Source organism: Cuculus canorus, chromosome 1 (assembly GCF_017976375.1).
Source record: "Cuculus canorus isolate bCucCan1 chromosome 1, bCucCan1.pri, whole genome shotgun sequence".
Lineage (NCBI taxonomy): Eukaryota > Metazoa > Chordata > Aves > Cuculiformes > Cuculidae > Cuculus > Cuculus canorus.
In genome coordinates this window covers 11146057-11167916 of record NC_071401.1, presented here as the reverse complement: position 1 = coordinate 11167916, position 21860 = coordinate 11146057, and the positions used below count along the sequence as shown (strand labels likewise).

Genomic DNA, 21860 nt, shown 5'->3' with positions numbered 1-21860 from the left:
TCCACCCTTTCCTATGGGCTAAAAGGCTTCCCTCTCCTGTTTTCATTGGCTGTCTTAGGCGTCACTCACGTCCGACTCGCGGATGGTCTCGCGCTCCTCCTGGGCGGGGCTTAATCCCGCCGCTCTTTTCTATTGGCTGAGAGGCGCCCCCTGCTGTTTCTATTGGGCAGCCTACACGTCACTCACTTCCGACTGCCGGAGGGACTCTCGCGCGCCTTTGGGGCGGGACTTACTCCTTTCCTCTCTCCCATTGGTCCGCCAGGACGTCAGTCAAGCGAGGGGAAGGAGCCACCGCCTTAAAGGGACAGGCAGCACAGGCTGTGCTGGTCAAGATGGCGGCGGCAGGCGGGGATGAGCGCATGGTGAGGGGGTTCGGCCGCCGCTGAGGGGGGCGGCGGTTTGGGGGGATCTTGGGTCAGGGCCATTCCTCGGTCCGCCGGTAGCCGCGGTGAAAATAAATCTGCTGTAGAGAAGAGCTTGGGTGTGCTGGTCAATGAGAGGCTCGAGATGAGCCGGCAATGTGCGCTCGCAGCCTAGAAGGCCAACCGCATCCTGGGCCGCATCAAAAGAAGCGTGGCCAGCAGGGCGAGAGAGGTGGTTCTGCTCCTCCATTCGTCTCTTGTGAGACCTTATCAGGATTATCGTGTCCAGGTCTGGAGTTCTCAGCATAAGATGGATATGGAACTGTTGGAATGGGTGCAGGGGAGGCTACAGAGATGATCGGAGCGCTGGAGCACCTTCCCTACGAGGACAGGGTGAGAGAGTTGGGCTTGCTTAGCCTAGAGAAGAGAAGGCTCAAAGGAGGTCTTTGAGCATTCAAGACAGGTTGATGGGACTCTGAGCAACCTGATCTGGTTGAAGATGTCCCTGCTTACTGCAGGGGTGTTGGACTTAACGCCATGTGAAGGTCCCTGCCAACTCAAACCATTCTATGATATTTAAGAGGAGCAGCAGAAAAGGAGAGGGGCGCTCTCCTGTTTAAACCAGCCCACTAGTTGTCACTGTGCTGGAGTCCTGAGAGCATACTTGTAAGCAAATAGGAATAAAATATTGTAATTGGACTGATTTTCAGAAATCATTTGGGGTCCTGGCCCTGTAAGTGCCTGTTGCAAAGCCAGAAGGGCTCTGTTGACTGTGCGGTGGTGGGTCGCTTACCATATCACAGCAAACAACTGCATCTCACTGGAGGGCTGTGGATGGATTTTCCTACCTGTGAGACGGAAATATTGCCCTCAACCTCAGATTAACTTGAGGATAGCCAGTGTCCTTATGTTGCAGGTGAACAGCTGGCTGACTTGGTGGTAACATGTGGGTGGTTGCAAGCAAGGGGCCAGGATTTCCTCATTCATGTTCTTAAGGCGCTGAGTGTAGTGAAAGAACAGGACCCACGGTGAAGCCATAGAGTCTTGACTGGTGTCAGCACAGCAGGGTGGATGTAGGCTGCCCACTTCTGCCGGGATTTCACCTGCAAGAGAAGTTTCTAGTTGGGCTTCTCATTCGACTTAATGTTTGGCTTAATGTTTGTTGCTCTCTGAAGTCAAGTCTTGTTTTGTTTGGGTTTTGTAAGTGGCTGTGTCTTATACGTGCTTTGGAGGAACAGAGATGGTGAAAAGGATGCAGCATAATGGTGTGCAAGCTATGCCACTTCAAGGTTTCATGGTTTGGGGTCTCAGTAGCTACTTGATGAGCACTTAGCTCTGTGTTCTTGTGTGTCTCCTGTGCAGTATGGTCCCATATTTACACCTGCAGCAGCAAGAGTGCTGACACAGTGGTTTGAGGACTTTATCCTGTCTGACTGATATTTTTTCTAGCATGCATATAGATGGATGTTAAGTAGTTGAATGTAGGCAGTTTGTTTAATTTAGTTAGTAAAACCAAAACTTCTAGGAAAGAAGGTACCCACTGAAGACTTTTTGTATGTGTTGGGAAAAAAGGGAAAAAGCAGACTTTACACACTGTGAACTTTTAAAATAGTTGCTTTTAATATTTCTGTCATGCTACAGCAGAAGCTTAACAAAAAATACTCTATTGTGCCAACATTTTTTCCCCCTATTTGATGTGATGACTTGACTAAGTGAACTTTTTAACATCTGCTTTTAACCAGAGATGATATTTAAATTTAGGGTGCTCCTGACTTGGCCTGTATCAGGGAGGCACAGACAGCACTTAGGGGTGCCTTTGGGTGATACGGACTGCTTTCTTCCCTGTTCTCACAGCAGTGCAGTACAGAGGGGAAGGGACAGGCTAATTGAGATTTTTCCTTCCAAAATGGGTGTGTTGAAAGTTTTTGTGACTGGGCACTTGAATATTTTATGCTCAGTGAACTCAATACCTGGTTATTCTGCTTTTTTTCCCCAGTCCCTATGTAGTTTTCCTGTTTCTGCCTGAATGAGCGCTGCTGTGTGTCACTCTTAGCATTACTAGGTATTCACTATTTTTTTCGTACCAATGTTCGTACCAAAGATGCTGATTTGGTGCCTTTATGCTGCAGCTATTGACCAAGAGACTTTCTACATTTTTCTCTCTCTTTGATTATGCAGTTGGTTTATAAATCATCATTTTTACTTTCCATGGATCTAGTCAAATTGTGTATGGTAAGGAGAAAAATTTAATTTTTTTTCTTTTTTATAGATTTTTTTTCTTTTTTCTTACTGAAACATTGAGTAAACCACCAGGATTAATAATCTTCTGGGTAGTTTTTCTTTGTGCGCCCTAGTAACAATGTGTGTCCTTTTAATGGTCTACACAAGGTGCTTCGTTTCAAAAGTGTCCCTCTGCCCCAAGATGCTGATTCTTATTTGAGAACTTTCCATATGAGGTTGTGTCTTTCTTTTTTCCCCATTGTGTTTAGTCTTCAGAAGCTCCAGGAAGGCACTGTATGCCACTGATGTGTGTTCAGCCATGGCTCCTCTGTGTTTCCAATGTTCCCTTTTGCATGATTGAGGAGGCAGGTGATATGCCATGGTAGCCACAAGGAATTTTGGCAGGTAATGTCCTCAGACCTATGAAGGTTAAATGTGCTCAACTCACTACTGTTAGGTAATACAGGTGCTCTTGGCTCCTTGTGGGACTGTTAAGCTTCTTTCTTTAAGATTATGAGGCTTTAGTGTGGCTAAGGAAGGAAAGACTACAGATCTTACCCAGAAAGAGAGATTAAGTAAGCAAATGTGGCCTATCTGAGGTTCAAAATTAATGTACAGAGTTCCCTGATTTTCGTATCTATTTTTTTTGTATTTTAGGTTTTTCCTGAGCATCACAATGTGATTCTCCCTGCTAGAATTTCCAAGAGCAGAAACTGACTCAAATATTTTTTTCAATGACTTGAAAGTGAAACAAAGAGCAAAGAATTGGTGTAATATTTGAGTCTGAGACTGATGATGTGAAATTCCTGGATGTTATTTCATAAACGTTATCAATTTTTCACTTGAGTGTATTTAGAAGTTACTGTTTGTGAACCAGAATACAAACCAGCCTTTTTGTTAAATGTACAAGGAAAATATGCTTGGTAGGAAGTGATTAGTTAGACTGAAGCAAAGAACGATGGCTGATAGACTAGACATTATTTCAGCGCAATCTTTCAGTGTTTATTTCAAGCAGATATCTGTACTGACTATCCCACTATACAAATCATTGTCTGTACCATCCATCCAGGTGGAATTTACAAGACATGTAACTGCTTGAAAGCCCATATTTGTTTTGCTTTCCGTAACTTGGTGTTCAAGTGTTCGAGTACAGAGCTTTTCCTTTTGTCTTAGTCTGCTGTTGGCTAGAAAGATGTTACTTACACCAGTAAAACCTGACAAAAATACTCCTAGTTTGAGGATTTCATGTAGTTATTTTTAATTCACAGGTAAGATTTTACAGGTGAAACATAAAGACATCTCAGAAAATTGTGATGCTGGTAGCTCTACTCTGATTTCAGACTGGCTCCCCTTTTCTTTTGACAGTTTCATGGAATACCTTTGGTTTGAATCAGTAGTGGATGAAAATAGTGGATTGAATCAATTGATTTGAATCAATACAGTCATTTGCGTTGCTGAGGCTTATGTAGCTGTTGTTACTCTATTGCCTGCTGTGTAAAGTACAATGTTTTGCTCAGTTGTTTTTTTTACTTTGTTATTTTACTTTGTTATTCGTTATTCTGTCTTCAGCAGTTCAGCGCAGTAATGCTGAAGGTGTTTCTGCAGGAGTGAGGTTTGCTTCTCGGTGTTGGCACCTAGCAGACTTTCATTTGACATTCTACACACGGCTGCTAAGGATAAAACAATATCTATGTGCGTGCGTACAAAAATCTGCTCAATATGTTTTGGTTAATATAGTATTAACTAGGGGTTACTGTTGTAATTGGCTTTCTGTGGCAGCAAAAGTTCTCATGAATATGCAGTTATTCCAGGGAAAATGCTTACATTTGAGACTAGTCTCAAGCTTATTTAACAGCACCTTGCTGCTCAGAGGCAAAGGTACCTTCCTGGCCATGACCTGCTGCTGCTTTTCTTGTGCTGATATCACTAAGCAGGTGTCGTGTAAAGTCATCTAGGTTTGGTCTGTTTGTGGAAGGTTAGGGAAGATGAATTGAAGCCAGTGGAAAAGAGGCGTTGGGACTCTTAATGCAGCTGTGTGGCTGAGATGAGAAGAGATCATGTCCCCCATCTACAGTTAGTGAGCTGTTATGTTAGATGAGTGGCTCTAGAGCTGTGGTCCTGGGTGTGCTTTTATCAGGTTTGGGCACCTTAGCCCAGTATCTCATGTGCAGTAAGCAGAGCCAGTAGTTAAGGCGGCAGCTATTTTCCAGCTGACTGGTTTATTACCTTCTCATGATAAGCAAAATACATTAGAAGTAAGTAGAAAATGATATGTATGGAAAAGACATTTTCTTTCTGATACTGTTTTTGGTGGAGGGGAGCTGGATGTTGAAATGACAGCCTAAGGCTGTAAGGAAGGAAATACAGCTTTTGAGGTATTAGTTTCCTGCAGCAAAACTTGTCCATACCGTCTGATAGGATTCTACTTTGTTGCTCTTGTGACAGAGAAACAAGTGTGCTGAATAACAGTTTTGTTTTGTTTTCAGGCTGATCTGCACAAAACTCTTAACTCTACATCAGCCACAGATGGAATCTCTGCAACTTCATTTATAGAATATCCAAAGCACAAGCCCTTTATTAATTCAGATTTGCTGCGTTCTCCATGGAAACCAGTAATCCCATATCCTGAAAGCAACAGCAGAGGTAATAATCCAGCAGAGTTGTTGTCTTAGCTGTTTCCAAATCATGTGGTGAGATAATGGATGTCCACATCTACAGAAGCTGCAGTCTTTTTTCTTTTATCCCTTCCCAGCGATGTGCAGGTCACTTGTTTTGTAGGTCATTTGCACTTTGCTTTCTGAACGATACCTGATGAGAATGGTCATCCTACAGCTGAAGACAGATGCTCCTCTTAACTGGTAGAGAGCTGTAAAATTGGCTGAATACATTGTGAAATAATCCTGATGTGATCTTTGCCCCTTCTCCAGTCCTCCTCTACCCCAAATTTTTATCTTCTAACTTAATAGCTGGGTTTGAAATAAGGAGGCTTAAGTCCAAAATAGTTTGGAGCAAAGGAAGAGCTGTTGCAAGGGGAAGGCTTGTCATGGACGAAGGGTGTGATAAGAATGTTTATTCTGTCAGTGAAGACTTAGAGTATTACACAGCATAGGGCTGAACAGCGAGATCACAGCACCAAAAAGGGAGGAGATTTTACTCCTGTTTTTTCTTCATTGTTTCTAAGCTATTCCTTCTTCCTTCTTCCTTCTTTCCCACTCTTCCTGGTGTTCATCTTCTGATAAACAGATTTGTCTAGCCTGACATGAACAAAAATATTCCTAGTTTTCTGTTGTGTTAGTGAATTGACCTGTGCAAACAAGATGTACTCCAGAGCTGCCCTGAGGTAAAGTACAGAGGCAGCAAGGGTTGCTGGGAGGCTGGAATAGGACTCATCCTTTGATACAAGCTGTTTGGCTCATGGTCATTGCAAAAATACTTCCCTTAAGACTAGAATTGCTTTGAGGCTTAAGGGTATGAAAAACTTATGTTTTCCTTCTGGGGAGAAAAGTGAAAAAGGTTTAGGATGAATACTAATACTACCCAAACTGAGTAAAAAAAAATCAGCATGATAGGCTCAGGTCCTGTTGCAATAACTTAATTCTTGTCTGAATTACTAAAAACTTCTAGTAATTACTTCTAGTAATTAAATCTGAATTCTTGAAGTGCTATTTAAAGTGCTGTATGCACTCTAATGTGCTCAATGCTATCAGTTTTGAGAGTGCTACTGACACAAAACTGAAGGAACATTGTGACAGATAAAATTGGATTTGTAGAAAAGTTCCTTGCAAGTTACTGATGCAGGTGCGTTTTTGTGGATTGTTTTTCATTAGTGACCAACTTCTGACTTCCAAGTTTTCTCAAGCAGGGAATCATGGAGTAGTTTAGATTGGAAAAGACATCTAGGATCATTGAATCCAGCTGTAAGCCTAGCACTGCCGAGTCCACCACTATGCTGTGTCCCAAAGCACCTTATCTACAGGTCTTTCAAATATCTCTAGGGTTGGCCACTCAACCACTTCCCTGGGCATCCTGTTCCAGTGCTTGACAACCCTTTTGGTGAAGGAATATTTCTTAACATCCAGTCTAAACCTCCCTGGTGCAACTTGAGGCCATATCCTCTGCCAACTCTGAAATACGGTTGGAGAGAGACAATCTAATAAATTATATCCCTTTTAAAAAAAGCTATGAAAAGCCCTTTTCAAACCATGGTTAAATGTGAATACATACTGAAAATTAAACCCAACAGATGATCCAATATCTTACTTTTCTTTGCATAGGTTTTAAAAGTACAAAAATGTTCTTGAGTATATACCAGAGTAAGTATATTGGAATTAACTTCAGATGGGAAAATAGACTTGGTTGTTCCTGGGGATCCACAATGCTCCTCCCGCAAAAATCATGCTGAAACATCCTGAAATTGAGTATAGTAAATTCTGGTTATTTTGGTTTGAATTTCTGTGTATATGTATATCTTATCAGCATAAATATTTGGTTTTAATACTCTAATAAGGATGACTAAATGATACTTGTCATTGTGTTGGGTTTCACTTTTAAATAAATGTTTCTTGAATTGTTTCGTTGTATTTTGTGAAGATTTCAGTTTAGGTCTAAGGATAACAGTAACAAAGCTGTTTACTCTGCCCATTTCCACTGAATCCTGGTGACAATAACCTAAGTAGAGAGCGAAGGGTACAGTTAGGACTGATCCTGCAAATGGGGCCAAGCTATCTGTAACTTTTCTTTGTGACTACTGTCACTCACTTCTTATTTACAGTTACCTTAAAGTTTGATGCAATACTCTAATGCGCTTCTCTGCACTTAAAGATGTGTTGAGTTTTTACCTGGAAAATTCACTTTCATAATTATTTTTCCTTTTATTTTTTTTGTCATGTGGTGCTAAAACAAATATGCAGTCTTAACTTTTATGTGCTCCTGCATTCAGTAGTAAAGGTGGTGCATTCTTTCTCTGGAGTGGGTTTAAGCATAAAGGAGTGGGTTAACATGATGTTGCAGATTAGTCTGATATATGAGCTCTCTGTAAAGGTGTTCCGGTGTTTCACTTTAACAAGACTGTGCAGGGGAAAGGGCTTATTTTGGTTCCATTTGCAGGATTAAACAATACAGCTAAGAGATGTAATACATCACCTGCAGATGGTCTAATTTCAAGGTGGAGTGAATTCTCTTATAACTGCTTTTATCTTTTGTGGTGATGACTATATAAAGGTTTTGTTGAGTGATTGTTAGAGCAAGGCAAGAAACAGAACAAGGGAAAGTTGTTCATCATAAAGGAGATGTGTGTCAAGGAGAGGAGGGGAACACAAGTGCAAAAAGAGGAGAATCAAAATTGAGCTGCCACTTACAGAAATAATAGACCTTCTGATAGATAACCTTTATTCTGCTCTGTGACCATTCATAGGAACCATGTGTTTGTATGTGTTGTGTGAGCATGCGCTTGTAGAGGAAAAATAGTAGAGAGAATTGCCACTGTTTTCACTATCTAGTTGTGACCTTTCATTTCCTTTTGATAAAGAGTCAGAAGATGCACTGCTTGCACTTAAACTGCAGAATATTTACGTGCCCTTGTTCTGGGAGACAGATGTATCTTTCCCAAATGTTTCAGATAAAGGTGTGTACCAAGGGCATCCATTTGTTTGAGACTTGTTTTAGAATCAGTTATGGTTTAAATGGAAGCAGGTCTTAGTTCCTGGAAGGAATGTTGGAGGCTGGCAAGGAATACTCTGACTTTCTTACATAACAAGCTTTTAAAATAACATTTCAAGTGCAGTGTTACCTTGAATTGGTGATTTAACCGTATCTAATAAAAGGTACTTGTTCAATTCCAGCAATACTTTCTGCTCTGAGGAATCTCCAGGAAAAAATTCATCGACTGGAGTTGGAACGGCTTAAGGCAGAAGAGAATGTAAAGCACCTCAGCAGGGAAACAGCAGACTATAAAAAAGTTCTAAGTGAGCAAATGCAGCACAAAGAGCATGACAAGACTGAAGCGTCAAAGAAAAACCAAGGTTGTTTGCAAACTTTACATAGATACTATAGAACACTGATGTGGATAAAACTTTATTTTTATCAATGCCTAAAACTGCTAATTTACTTTGTTCAGCATCTTTTATTTTGCAGCAACACATGGAGTTACAAAGAAATATTTTTAAAAGCATCCTGTGTTTTGGGGATTTGTGTGCATGCTGAAGTTCATTAGGCTTAATCTGTGGGTTTCTATAGATGTTCCTTTTCTTGTTTGTTTTGGAGCTATCCAAAGACCAGGCCCCCGTCAACCCCTGAAACAAGCAGTACATAATGTTACTTCTCTGCCCTCTGTTATCTTCAGAACTTGCTTCTCAGCTGGCAGCTGCTGAGTCTCGGTGCAGCCTGTTAGAGAAACAGCTGGACTACATGAGAAGAATGATCCAGCATGCAGAAAATGAGAAGTCTCATCTCTTGGAGAAACAGGTGTGCTCAAGTATCTCAGGGCTAAACTATAAAAATTGTGAACTCTTATGATTTTTCAGTTGCTGTTATTTTAGTATCTTTAAGTGTGATTGTCTGTTTTGGCTGGCCTTTATATACTTAGATGTGGGTCATTTCCCTACTTAAATTTCCCAGTCTTATCAGGTCCCTGCTATTTTCTGTCTTTCTGCACCTGTCTCTTAAGGCAATATCAGGATCAGATATCAGTAAGAATTGTTTGCTTCTGCATGATTGGCTTACTATAGTAGCTCTTCTTTATCCCTCAGTGTTGTATCCGTGTGTTGCTGGGGGAAGGAGAGGAAAACAACCCTAAATTTTGTGGGCCCACTCTTCAGATCTTTGGGGATTTTCTTACTTATTTGCTTTTGCTAAACTGGGCTGAAATACTGATTCTGGAGAAATAATAGTAAATTTCTGTTTCCCACAGTCAGTGACTGGGATTTGTCCTATATCTAAAATGAGCTTAAATTTTGTTTTATAGGAGTGTGGTTCTCTGTTCATTGGTCGCTGGCTTGTCCTATTTCAGTCTATTAAATATTTACTGAAAAAAAAAATTAAAAGGCTATCTCTAATAGCTGAGTAATGAGGTTTTGGTTTTGCGGTGTTGGGTTTGGAGGAAGGAAGGAAGGGACTGCAAAATTTTCTCATCTGAATCTGGTTGAGTGCGAGGTTGTTCCCACCATTGTTGGACCAGTGGTGCAGTTGCTCCCTGATTGTAGCGCCATCTAAAATACCACAGAGGAAGTAGTAGTTCCTTTGGACTGTGTTTTGGGCCTCCTTCATGCTGCAGACCCAAGGCTTACTAGAGATGGTCTTGTTTTATTCTGCTTATAATTGTTTTGCTTTTCACTTTTCCCCTCAAGGGTTCGTTGGAGAAAGATCGGCTTCTTGATGAATCACATGTCCAGTCTAAATTGGAAAAGCTGGATATGCTGGAAAAAGAGTACAGCAGACTCACTGCAATGCAGTCCATAGCAGAGGTCTGTCACTTCTACTGGATACTATATTGGATTAGTTTGTTTATGGTAGCACCACTTTATAGCTATACATTAGTAATAGAGCTGAGCAAAGCTTTATGCTGTAGAGAGACAACAACTAAAATGTGTTTAAAGCTGAAGTGTTGTAAAAACTTGCAGTTCTTTCTGAAAGTCTGCATGGCCAGGTAGGCTTTCGGTCACTGCACTTTGTTTAGCCTTAACGGTACCTGTTGGTATTCCTCTTCTGTGGTTAGTTGGTGCATAGGCGTGTAGGATTGAGGGCGTTCCTAAGCTCCCAACTTCTGAGTTACCTTGTATGCTACTGAATTCTAGCATTCATATTGTGTTATGACCCAGATTTTACTTGTGTGGGTTTGATGTTTGTTTTTTTTTCTTTTAGCTACTTGCTCTCCTCCTTAAGAAACACAAGTCACAAGTTTTTTTGTGTGCAGAATTCGGAGGCCTTGGATTGCAAGGCCTCTAGCACTGGCTTGCTGTCAGTGGGTTCAAACCAATCTGCCTCTCCAGGCTTACTTCAGTAGCTTTTACAAGTCCAACCTAACTGTGTTTGGTCATATTTTTTGTGTACTGTCTGTGGTGTTGTCTTCTGAAATCCAGTCCACATCCTACCTCTTTCTGTTGCTGTAGAGAAACCACAGGACTCTCAAGCCTGGGAACTACAGAGGACTTAGTGAGGGAGAGGCTTCCATTTGGATTTCCTTGATCGAAAAGGAGCAGATAGGACATGATTGGATTGTGATATTGAGGACAGCTCTGGACTCCTGTCAAAATTTTAGACTTGCCATCCAGCATATGAGCCCTTGCCAGTACTTAAGCAGATGATGTTTTTCCACGAGTACACAAGGACATGTTTGGTACTAAATCCTTAGCTGGTTGGTCTGCTGCAGGACTGTTAGACATTGCAGCTGTTCTTGGGAGTCCCTAACCCAGCACAGCTGTAACAAGCTGTTTATGATCTCGACACCCCAGTTTGGTAAGCTGCATCTGTGGAGTTAAAGTGCCTGCATTGTTGATGTGAGCCAAATGCTTTCAAAGGTCTCCTGAGCCGTGTTCACTGAAACTAGCAGGAGGTTCCTCTAGGGCTAGGGTTGAAATAACTCATTCAGATATAGCTCTTTCTCAAGGGCTTTTACCACATTTTTGGGCCGTAGAGCTGGAGTTTGGTGAGGCTGGAATGTTTGTCTTTTTGTCTGACTAGTGATCATAATTTTAGCATTGCAGTTCTTCCCCCCCCAATCAAACTTACTAGTTGACACAATTAAACCTATTGTAGTGGAAGTGAGTGTTAGAATCGTAGAATAGAATCATGGAGTGCTTTGGATTGGAAGAGACCTTTTCAGGTCACCTAATCCAACTCGCTTCAGGAGCGGGGACATATTTAACTCAATCAGGTTACTTGCAGCCCCATCCAACCTGACCTTGAATGTTTCCAGAGATGGGGCCTCCATTACCTCCCAGGGCAGCATGTTCCAGTGTTTCATGACCCTTATTGCAAAAAATTCCTTCCTTATAACCAGACTAAATCTATTCTCCCTTAGTTTAAAACCATTATTCCTTGTCCTGTCACAACAGGCCATGCTAAAAAGTCTATCCCCATTTTTTCTGGAAGGCCCCGTTTCAGTACTGGAGGGCTGCTATGTCTGCTCAGAGTTTTCTTCTCCAGGCTGAACAACCCCAACTCTTTCAGCCTGTCCAACCATGGGAGGTGCGCCAGCTCTCTGATCATCTTCATGGCCCTCCTCTGGACCTGCTCCAACAGCTCCATGTCCTTCTTGTGCTGTTGAATTCACACAATTTTTGATTAGTTTAAGGAACCAAGAAAAAGCTGGACTTAGCTCTGACTAAAGGTCACTTTCCTTGTGATCATTTTGGTGTCATGATGTGTTTTCTGATCAACAGGTCTGTCTGCCTCTGTGCTGTGCTTCTATGTGAGTATCCATTTGTGAAGTGTTACCTTAGAATCCTGGAAGGGTGACTGCACACTTGGCTCAAAACAATTGCATCTGTTGTGTCTTTGATCTCTGCTTTAGTTATGGCAAGACCAGAGGAACATTTGCAAGTTTAATTTGAAGCAAAAATACTTAAGGGACTATTTCTATACATGGTGTGCTAAAATGGGTGAAGAGCGGTGAGAAGACTTCTCATTAGCAAGCAATAATCTTGATTTAACTGCCTCTGATTTCAGACACTGCTAGAGCACAGGTTGTGGGGGGATCTTGCTGAGAGCATTTAATGTCTGCAGAGCTGCTACCTGACACTATCAATATTGCCTTCAAGCAATTTGCCAGTGTTAATATTGCTTGTGTAAAGGAAATGCCGACTCTTATCTGAAGGACTCCCAGCTGCAGTATTTGCCTTAAAAGCATTTTCTGGTGTATTTTGATTGCAACTGGAGACCCGTAGTGCGGTTTCTGGATCAGTGACTACGAGTCTGAACATATTTATGTCTGAGGATGGAGTAAGGGGTTGGGTGTTATTCTCTCAGAGCACGGTTTGGGCTCTGGTGTTGCATGTGTCCAGATGGCTACAGTTTGAATGCAGGTATAGATGACATGTTTTAAAGAACTGTAGTTGGTAGCAATTGATCTTTTCTTAATGATAGTAATGACACTTAATAAATCTCTGATCTGTGAACAACAGAATTAATGGATCCTTGCTTTTGTTTGTGGCTGTAAGCTATCTGCACCTCAGTTTTTTTCCTTTATCCTCTAATTGCCAGGTGGTAAGAAGCAACACCTATCCTGTTCCAGCTGAGTGATGCTGGCTGCTCAGCTGTCAGGCATGTGCTAACTTACAGGGTAGCGAAGCACTGAAACAAAAGCTGTCTTCACACTGGAGACAGTTCCTCTCTGGTGGAACTAGTTTGGATGTTTATCCCACTGGCCAATTTAAGAAATTTAGATATTCTGTATCTTCAAGGTCTCATAAGTTACTGTCTTCTTTGGTTAGAGTTATTTGAGGGAGGGGATGCCATCCAGAGGAACCTGGTCAAGCTTGAGAACTGGCTCCATGTGAACCTTGTGAGGTTCAACAAGGCCAAGTGAAAGGTCCTGCACCTGGGTTAGGGCAACCCCCAGTATCCTGGGCTGCACCAAAAGCAGCATGGCCAGCAGGATGAAGGAGGTGATTTTGCTCCTTCATTCCACTCTGATGAGACCCTATTTGGGAGTACTGCATCCAGCTCTTGGAGCCCTCAGCACAGGAAGGGCATGAACTTGTTGAAGGGGGTCCAGAGGAGGGCAGCAAAAATAATTGGTGGGATGGAACACCTCTCCTGTGGAGAAAGGCTGAGAGAGTTGGGGTTCTTCAGGCTGGAGAAGAAAAGGCTCCATGGAGAAGCAGCCTTCCGGTACTTAAAGGAGGCTAATAAGAAAGACAGGAACAGAATTTTTAGCAGCATCTATTGCAATAGGTTAAGGGGTAGTGGTTTTAAACTAACATAGAGTAGATGCAGACTAGATAAGGAAGAACTCTTTTACAGTGAGGGTGGTGAAACACTGGCACAGGTTGCCCCATCCCTGGAAACATTCAAGGTCAGGTTGGATGGGGCTCTGAGCAACCTGATTGAGTTGAAGATGTTCCTGCTTACTGCAGGGGGGTTGAACTAGCTGACCTTTAAAGTACCCTTCCGACCTATTCTGTGATTCTATGAGTGAGGTGTTTGGATGAAACTTAATTTCTGCTAGAAAATAGGCAAAAATAGACATTGAAATATTTTATTTCTATTTTTTCATTGACATTTTTTGCAGCAGCTCCTGCTGACTGAGCAGTGTGTTTTAGGCACTCCAGTGCTGACTTGCAGCATGCTTTCTGTGCCATGCTACCTTATGTGATGGGCAACGTGGCTGAGGAGTGTGTGTACCCTATTAGCTGGCCCTGTGGTCTCTCCCTCTTAGTGAGCGACCAGTAATCCAGTAATAATTTTTTCTATAAGCAAGAGAAATTATTTTGGGAATAAAACTTGGATAGATAATTAACTGTGTGTGTCACTGGTAACACAGTAAGATATGCTTTTGCTGTGCATCTTGAGCTGCACACTGTAGCTAGTCAGTTCATTCTTTTCAGTATAAAAGCATTGACCCAACTTCATGTCAGTCTTCAGTTCCAACATGTTAGATTTGGTATTTTTATAATAAAAATTACATCATATTTAACAGGTTAAATAAAGATCTTTATGAGACTGACCGCATGGAAATAAAGAATTGTTCCGTATGCTGTAAATGGCAGAAGATATTTTTTAAGTTACCTGGAATATGTCTCACTTGAAAGGGGGGGGGAAAAATATTATCTAATAGGAAAAGTTGGTTCCTTCATATAGTGCCGTTGTTCTCAGTGTTCATCCAGTATTTTGCCTTTTAACACTTTCGTATAACAGCTGATTACATTAATCTTGCGGTTAATGCTTAAGTAAAGCAGAATTGAAATATTTACTATAAACAAACAGGAAGGTACAAATATAGCTGTTACTTTGAATAGCATGCTTGTCTGCTTTTAGTTAGAGTAGTGGCTCTGTGAATAATCAGTCTTTAGGGCAAAGGGAAGGGAAGTTGTGTGTCCTGGAGCTCTGGATTGGTTTTTTCACTCTACTGTGAGGAATTGGAAAGTTATCAAATAACTTTCACATTGGAAGTGTATCCTGCTTAAACAAGGGTTTTATCTTGTTGGAGGGTTTGGAAATGTGTCTTTCTCTTTAACCCTTTTCTTTGAAAAGGGCTTTCAAAAGATTTCTTAACATATTTGTAACAATAAAAAGATTAAATTGCTTGTTTTTGCTTAAAGATATTTCAGAGGCATCATATACACTTTCCTCCCTTTTCTTTATTAAGAAGGTAGCTAGATGTTCAAAAATTCCTTTCTTTTGAGACTTTGTTACAGTTATTAGCACAAATACCTTTAGTGGTCTAAGTAAAGCAAGTTCTCTCAGCTTACAGTGATACATGATATGCCTTCATTAGCCCGTTTATAGTACAAAATCTTTCAGGACAATGTACACAAAAACTACTTTCTAGCGGTTTTGTTTCAACCTAAGAGAAAGACAGCCTTGGGCACTGCTTTTCCTTTAGGCTGCAACTGAAATTCACATACCAATAGCGGAAGTAAAAGTAGAAAAATCAATTAAGTTTTAAGCATAAGCACTTGAATGCTGTGTTTATGCCTGTACAGACAAAATGTCAGTAATCATTCTGATGCTGAAGTCTTCAGTTAAATCTAAGTTATAAGTTGAACTGATATGCTTTTATTTGAGCTCTTAGTATCAAAGGCTTCAGGGAAAAAAAGTATTGTTTCATTAGTAATGCCATTATTTTTATTCAACTTTGACCAGAAAAAAATGAAAGAGCTGGAAGAGAAGCTTCAAGAGGAAGAACACGCGAGGAAGCTGGTTCAGGAAAAAGCAGCTGAGGTAACCAACAGGAAATTTCTTTTGTACTGGTATGCAGTGTAATTAACTCTTCCTTTCCATCAACTTTTCACCTTAACTTGCTGGAAGTGCCTCCTGTATACAGACTGATGAAAACTTTTTGGCTTAGTCTTTTTATTTTATTCTTTCTCCTGACTGAGGTGCCAAATTTCTTTGTTCCAAAGTTCTCTGAGCTTTTTGGAAACCGTTTTTTCCTCACGGCGCTGAAGCTGCATTTCTTCAATAAAAATGCTAGTTAGAAAAGAGGAGTAGAAATTCACACTCGTACATCCTAAGCTGAGTATTTTTTTTTTAAATAGATCAAGGTCAAGCTCCTTTGTTTGTAATTGTAACTAGAATACTGTGGAGGAGGCAAAAAAGAGACTGGATTCTACTTAGTATAACCTCACAATGACACTGGTTTTCTTCTAACCTTAGCATTGTGTTGTATACTGAAGAAGTCTGTAGATCACTTGATGGGCTCTAGCGTTAACTTTTGCCGTGACTTTAGAGGGGGAGGGTATCTGAAATTGATCATCAGTAGCTGTTCTGTGAATTGTTCTAGTTGAGATTGGTTTGGAGATGATTTCTAGAGCCATGGTATAGCTTCCTCTTGAAAGGATTAGCAAAGTGTATAGAGCTCACTGAGTGTGAGAATCTGAAGCTTAACTTTTCTGGTAGGCTGTTTGGGTTGTGGGTTTTTTGTTTTTATTTTACTGACAGATTCAGTTGAATAGAAGGAATAGCTGCCAATGAACTGTATGCCACAGCATCAATTTAGCAGGGTTGGGTGGCTTGACTTGCCTAACGTTTTGTCCAGTGTAAAGCACACCTGACATTTTGGCACTTGCCTGCATTGGAGTAATACAGTTAAACTAATTCTCTAACTTACTAGGGTTAGTGATGAGCAGTGCTTCCAGAGGAAGTGTTCTTATTTAATGTTTAAATTGACATTGGACTGCAGAAGCGTCCTAAAAACTTGGCATCCCTTGCTTTCACAGAGTCTGTGTTTTAAAAATTATAGTTTTGCAATTCTTAGCTTACTCTGTCTCTGATCTATGAATATAATTCCAGTAACACCCCTTATTTGCTCAATTAAAGCTTCAGACAGGCCTGGAAACCAACAGACTACTGATTCAAGCAGCGTCACCACTGCTTTCTCCAAAAGCAAGAAAACCCAGGAAGAAAGCTAAACAGCCAGAGAAGGTAACGTGGGGGAAGGGAAGGGTAGGTACTGAGGAGTTAAATAAGGGCATGTGCCCTCATGGAAAGTTAGTTGTCCCTTTTATTATGAAACAAAGGGAAAATGGGTTTGCTGTAGTGTAATTTTTAATAAACATGTCTGTCTTGCCTTCCAGAAGCGCTCCCATCCCACTACGCAGCCCCATTACAGACTGTGTCTGGGTGATGTACCCTTTGTAGCTGGGAAGGTGAGGAGCTTAATTCCAAAGCTTAATGCTCTATAACTGTATCTCCTGAAGTGGCTTTCACTTAGTGCACTCCTGACACCCAGTGGTGAGATCGTTTAATTTTCTTTGACTCTTTTCTTTCTATTTGTCTTCAAAAGGCGTGTTGAATATTGATAACTTGCAGAAGCCGTACTTCCAAAAATGGGTCTTCTCTCTGCTGTTCTTTGTTGTTCTTGTTAGTATGTGTTCATTCAAACCAAAAATACATTCTTGGCAGTGAATCAAAACTGTTACCGTTAAATGTTCCCCATTATTCTCAACTAGGTTGTTGACAGTGCCATTTAAAAGAAGTCTCTTACTTTTCCTTCCAGTCCACCAGTCCCAGTCATTCAGTTGGTGCCAACGTGCAACATGTGCTACACCTCATGAAACAACACACAAAAGCTTTGTGTAACAGTCGCGTGGTAAATGATACTCCACTAGCAAAGTCCATTAGTACTGGGCATCCTGCAAGCAAAAGCAGAAAGTCTTCTCTGCCAAAGGAATCCTCTTCATCCCAGGAAGAGCTCTCAGAAGTGCTGCTGACTTTACAAGACGAATTTGGGCAGATGAGTTTGTGAGTTTGCCATATTCTCCATTGCAGATTATGAATGTAGATGCTTTATATTTTTGGGGTTTGCTTTTGGGGTTTGCTAAAGTTGAAGGGTTTTTCCTGAGAAATAATTTAGGTCTAGGAGGTCTTCGGCATATAACCTGTCTGTTTGACTGGCTGTGGAGGCTGTCATTTATTTTTGCAGCTACAAATAAATTAGGATAAACAGCCTGGACTGCACACTTGATACTGTTGTATATAGAGACCAAATTTGTGTGAGGTATTGGGGAGAACTGTGGTTAACAGCCCCTGATGCAATGGACAAATACTCAGGTAAAGGACAACTTTACCAGTCACTTCGCTTGTGCTGGTTAACAGACCACAGTTTGTAATCCTACTGCACAACTGTAGTAGAAACAGATAGACAAACCAGAAACTGGATGAGTGATGAGATGCCATCAAGGGGCCATTTGGTTGTTTTCAATGTGTGAAGCTATTTGTGTGAAGCTATTTATATTATTGAGAGTTGATGTTGTAGCGCTCTGCCACCAGGATGTGCTACTGTAATACTGCTGCTAACCAGCAAACCTCTTCTTACTGGTTCGTTGTGGCATGTTGAACATCTCTGGCTGCTGAGGCTATGGTTTCCTAGAAGTGTTATTTCTGAACTGGGTGTACAAGCATTAGAAGCCAAGGGAGTCTGATGCAAGCTGTGTTCTGTCTGAATTCCATGCTAGTGATCACCAGCAGCTGTCAAAGCTTGTCCAGGAAGCCCCGACTGTTGCGGTGAGGGAAGATCTGGAGAGGGAGCTTGAGGCACTGGTGGAAAAGATGGAAGCAAAAGCAGACCAAATCAGCAAAGTCCGGAGGCATCGGTTGCAGGTACTTTTGGCAATGTTCATGCTTCTGTAGAGTTGCTGTCCTAGGGGGTCTTCTGTGTTACATCCTCATCTAGCAGCGATTGAATAAAGCAGAAATAACCACAGCAGAGCAGTAACGTTTACCTTTATCTGTGTTGTCCCAAAGTCAGTCTGCATGACTCACTTTTTCCATCCCAGTATTTCTGCAGGAATATCCTGTCTTACCGCGTCACCCTTGTGTCCACTCTTCACCCTGTCCTGAGCAGAACTTTCACTTTCGTTGTTGTGTTGCCTTTTACATTCCTCTCATCCCCAAAACAGGGAAAAGATCATCCACTGTGCAATAGCAAATCCCACAGCTGCTGCATTCTGTAAACCCAGCATAAGCTGGCTGGGCAATTTGCAAAATGAGAAGCAGCAGATAGGGGTGAAAGGTGTGAGTATCAATCCTGGGCCCCAGCAGTCCATCTGGGAGGCATTTCTGGTCCTGATGTATCAGGAGACAGCCTGTGGTCTGATCAGTCACGCTCATTCCTGGTATGAGTCAAACAGATGTGCTGAACTAAAGTAACTGCTCTATGTGACGTCCTTAGTGACAACCAGCTGCACAGGAGGGGAGAAAGCCCTTGTGAAATGCTGTTCTTCACATTGAACTTAAGAGTACACTAAACTGTGTTTAAGGATGTACTGAGATTCCCAGGGACTTTCAGTGTTGAGCTGAATCTTCTAGCAGTTCTCTGCTTGGAGTGAATGGCCTTTTTCTGTTTAGTTTTTCATTTTATAACACCTGAAATATCTGTTTCAGTTGAAAACAGCTCTTCGCATCAGCAGCAGTTTGGTATTCTTTTTAAAGCTCCAGTTCTGACAGTGACTGGCTATTCCAATCGCTATTTTGTGTGTAGAAAAATTTGATTTCTGATTTTTTTTTTTTTAATCACTGGATGGTATCAGTGACAAAATCTACTTTTTGTCATTTGTAATTTCTCCATCATGAACATAATTGAAAATGTTACCCCTTAATCAGTTTTTAAAGAGAGAACCCAGTAGTGCAGGCTACGAGCTGAAAACAGTTATGCAAAATCTTTGTTCAAAGTGATTTGGGAACATCTATTTGCTTCCCTGTGTGAGATGAGTGGTGGGATATTTCAGCTGTCTGGAAGAGTTGCCCCATGTAAACCGAAACATGGTGACTGCTTAATGTTTTTCTTTGGTTTTCTCTTTCAGCTAGAGAGACTTAAGAGAGAATGCAAGTCCAGAAAGACTTCTGCTAAACAAATAAAAGACAGCAGGTTCCCTGTTAGTGAAGTTAAAGTAACAACTACAGTAACAACAAAAGGAAAGAATGTTGGTCCCATCAAAGTGAGACCTGGAGAGAAGAGTCGGAAAAATCTTCAGTTGCTTAGAGACATGCAGACCATACAAACTTCACTACAGAAAGATGATATCAGCTGGGACTACTGACTGTGTGGCAGGAGGTGTTCTTGTACCATCCTGGTCAAACTTTCTCACATCTTGAATATAGAGCCGCTGCCATCCTTGCTATGTGAAAGAGACTACTGAATGCTGAGTGCACTTTGGAAATGTGGGCCCTTTGTTCTCCATCCCTGGGTTTGATTGTATGTATTATAGTCTAGCTTAAAACACATTCCATTTTTAAGGTACCAAGCCACTGAATCTAACCATAAGTCTCCACCACTTCCTTTTGTGTTATGGTTTCAGCAGTCTCTCGGTTTTCTTTCGGCACACCGAGCACTGCACATTTCTGTGGGTTGGCGTGTGTGAAGTGCCAGTGTGATTTCACACAGTTGCTGAACTGTGCATTGGGAGGCTTCTCGAGATGCATCGTGTTTGAAAATGATGCCGTGCCCCTAAGTCTTCAGGGTTTTTGTCAGTTCTGTTCCATGTGCAGCTGCAGTTACTCAAACTCTGACAGGGTCTAAGGGAGAACAGGTAAACACTTTTAAAGGTGTTTGTTTGTTCCATCTAGCTCTCTTCAAAAAGTTTTCCTGGTTCTTGCTCTGCTACATTGCATTAGCCAGCATTAACGGCCGTAGATGTCTGAGCACTCAAACCAGGAGCAAAGTAATTTTTCTGAATTAATTTGCTTAATGATTGATTGAAGAATTACATTTTTCTACAGCAATTCTTTGCAACTTATGAAAAAGCTATAGGATAGGGGATAATACCCTGTCTCCTAGTTCACAGCTTTGTGTGGTAAAGAAGTGAGATAAACCACAAGTGTTTTAAAACTGCAAGTGCCTCGATCATGCCATTCAGTCCTGGCATCTTGCTTTTAACCTTAAATATGTGCTTTGAGCAATCTACTTTGGTAGCGGTGCGTTTCATTTTGCACTCCAACTTGCACAGCTGAGTAAATGTTATTTATTATGTTAATAATGTAAAGAATTTCCTATTAATGGAATGTATAGAAGACCCAGCTCACCCATTTATAGAATTGAAAAATAATAAAGCTAGCTTGCATGTTGAATGGATAGTGGGAAAGCTGCACTTGCTCCAAATTAACTCGGTGTTTGCAGTGCTTTACCTGTTACAGTGTGCTGTGTGTGGTGATGTGGTATCTCCCTGGTCAGGGTGGTGAATAGGAGCTGCTGCCAAGCTTCAGGTGAGGTGTGAGGGTCAGAGCTGTCCACCTTTGCCTGTAGCTGAACAGGTAGAGAGCTCTGTAGGGTCAACACAGGCACAAAGGGGGGTGGGGGGGTGAGTTTTAATTAGCTGCAAGCGATGCCCCTGCTTGCATCTGAGGCACCGAAGCCTTTAGCTGTGAAGGGTGAAGTCAGAAGATGTTAACCAGGCTTGGGAGCCATCAACCTTCATTTATGTTGGAGACATGGGCTCCGGGTTGCTGGAGTAACCCCTTGGAAAGCAGCATCCTAGTTTCTGAAAAAATCAGTAATGGAAACTATGCTCGGGAATTTTGCTTGGGAAGGACCTCTGGGGATCAGCTTGCTCAAAGATGGGTTAACTTCAGCACTGCCTCAAGACATCCTTATGCAGCTCATTACTGAGGGCATGGGATTATTTTAGGTTCCTGCGCTGCATAGAGTGAATGAGGTGTCCAAGTTGGAGTTAAGGCTGCCAGGTTTGGGAGCACAAGGTGCAGGTATCGAGTTTATCCCAAAAAATCCCAGTAAATTTGGGCTTAACATGAGTTACATAGAAAAACACGAATCCTCCTTTCATGCAGCAGCTGCTGTGCTAATGCACTGAAAAATACAGAAATTGATCTTTTTATTTTTAATTGTAAAAGTATTTTTGTAACATTGAGCAGCTCAGCATTGTATCTGTATTAATACTGGTCTGTATAGGATAAGAGAAACTTGTCTAAAGAGTGGTTTTGTTTTCTTGTCGTTCTGAATTTTGGAGTTTGAACATTAGCATCTTGTATTGCCACCTGCAGACCAATGAGAGATTTGGATTTGACATACTGAAGATTCAGTGCCCTTTTATCAGTGTTTCCATGTCCTTTGGAGAACACAGCTGAAAATAAAGAGCACAGGAACTTTACCCATTTATCAGTTTT

General features: G+C 41.5%; 1 protein-coding gene across 1 annotated transcript; it reads left to right on the top strand.

Annotated features, from left to right (window-relative positions):
• Nucleotides 1–247: 247 nt before the first annotated feature.
• CEP57 (centrosomal protein 57) lies at nt 248–21762 on the top strand. Its single transcript, XM_009566485.2, has 11 exons — nt 248–362; nt 5069–5225; nt 8423–8602; nt 8923–9044; nt 9926–10042; nt 15384–15461; nt 16560–16664; nt 16817–16888; nt 17239–17483; nt 18197–18341; nt 19544–21762. The coding sequence occupies exons 1-11, from the start codon at nt 333–335 to the stop codon at nt 19778–19780; spliced, it is 1488 nt and encodes a 495-aa protein (XP_009564780.1). The 5' UTR covers nt 248–332; the 3' UTR covers nt 19781–21762.
• The last annotated feature ends 98 nt before the right edge of the window (nt 21763–21860 follow it).

Coding starts and splice junctions, on each gene's coding strand:
- CEP57 (XM_009566485.2), top strand. CDS start 333: ATGGCGGCGGCAGGCGGGGATGAGCGCATG. Junction 363..5,068: donor CAGGCGGGGATGAGCGCATG/GTGAGGGGGTTC, acceptor TTTTGTTTTCAG/GCTGATCTGCACAAAACTCT. Junction 15,462..16,559: donor TTCAGGAAAAAGCAGCTGAG/GTAACCAACAGG, acceptor GCTCAATTAAAG/CTTCAGACAGGCCTGGAAAC.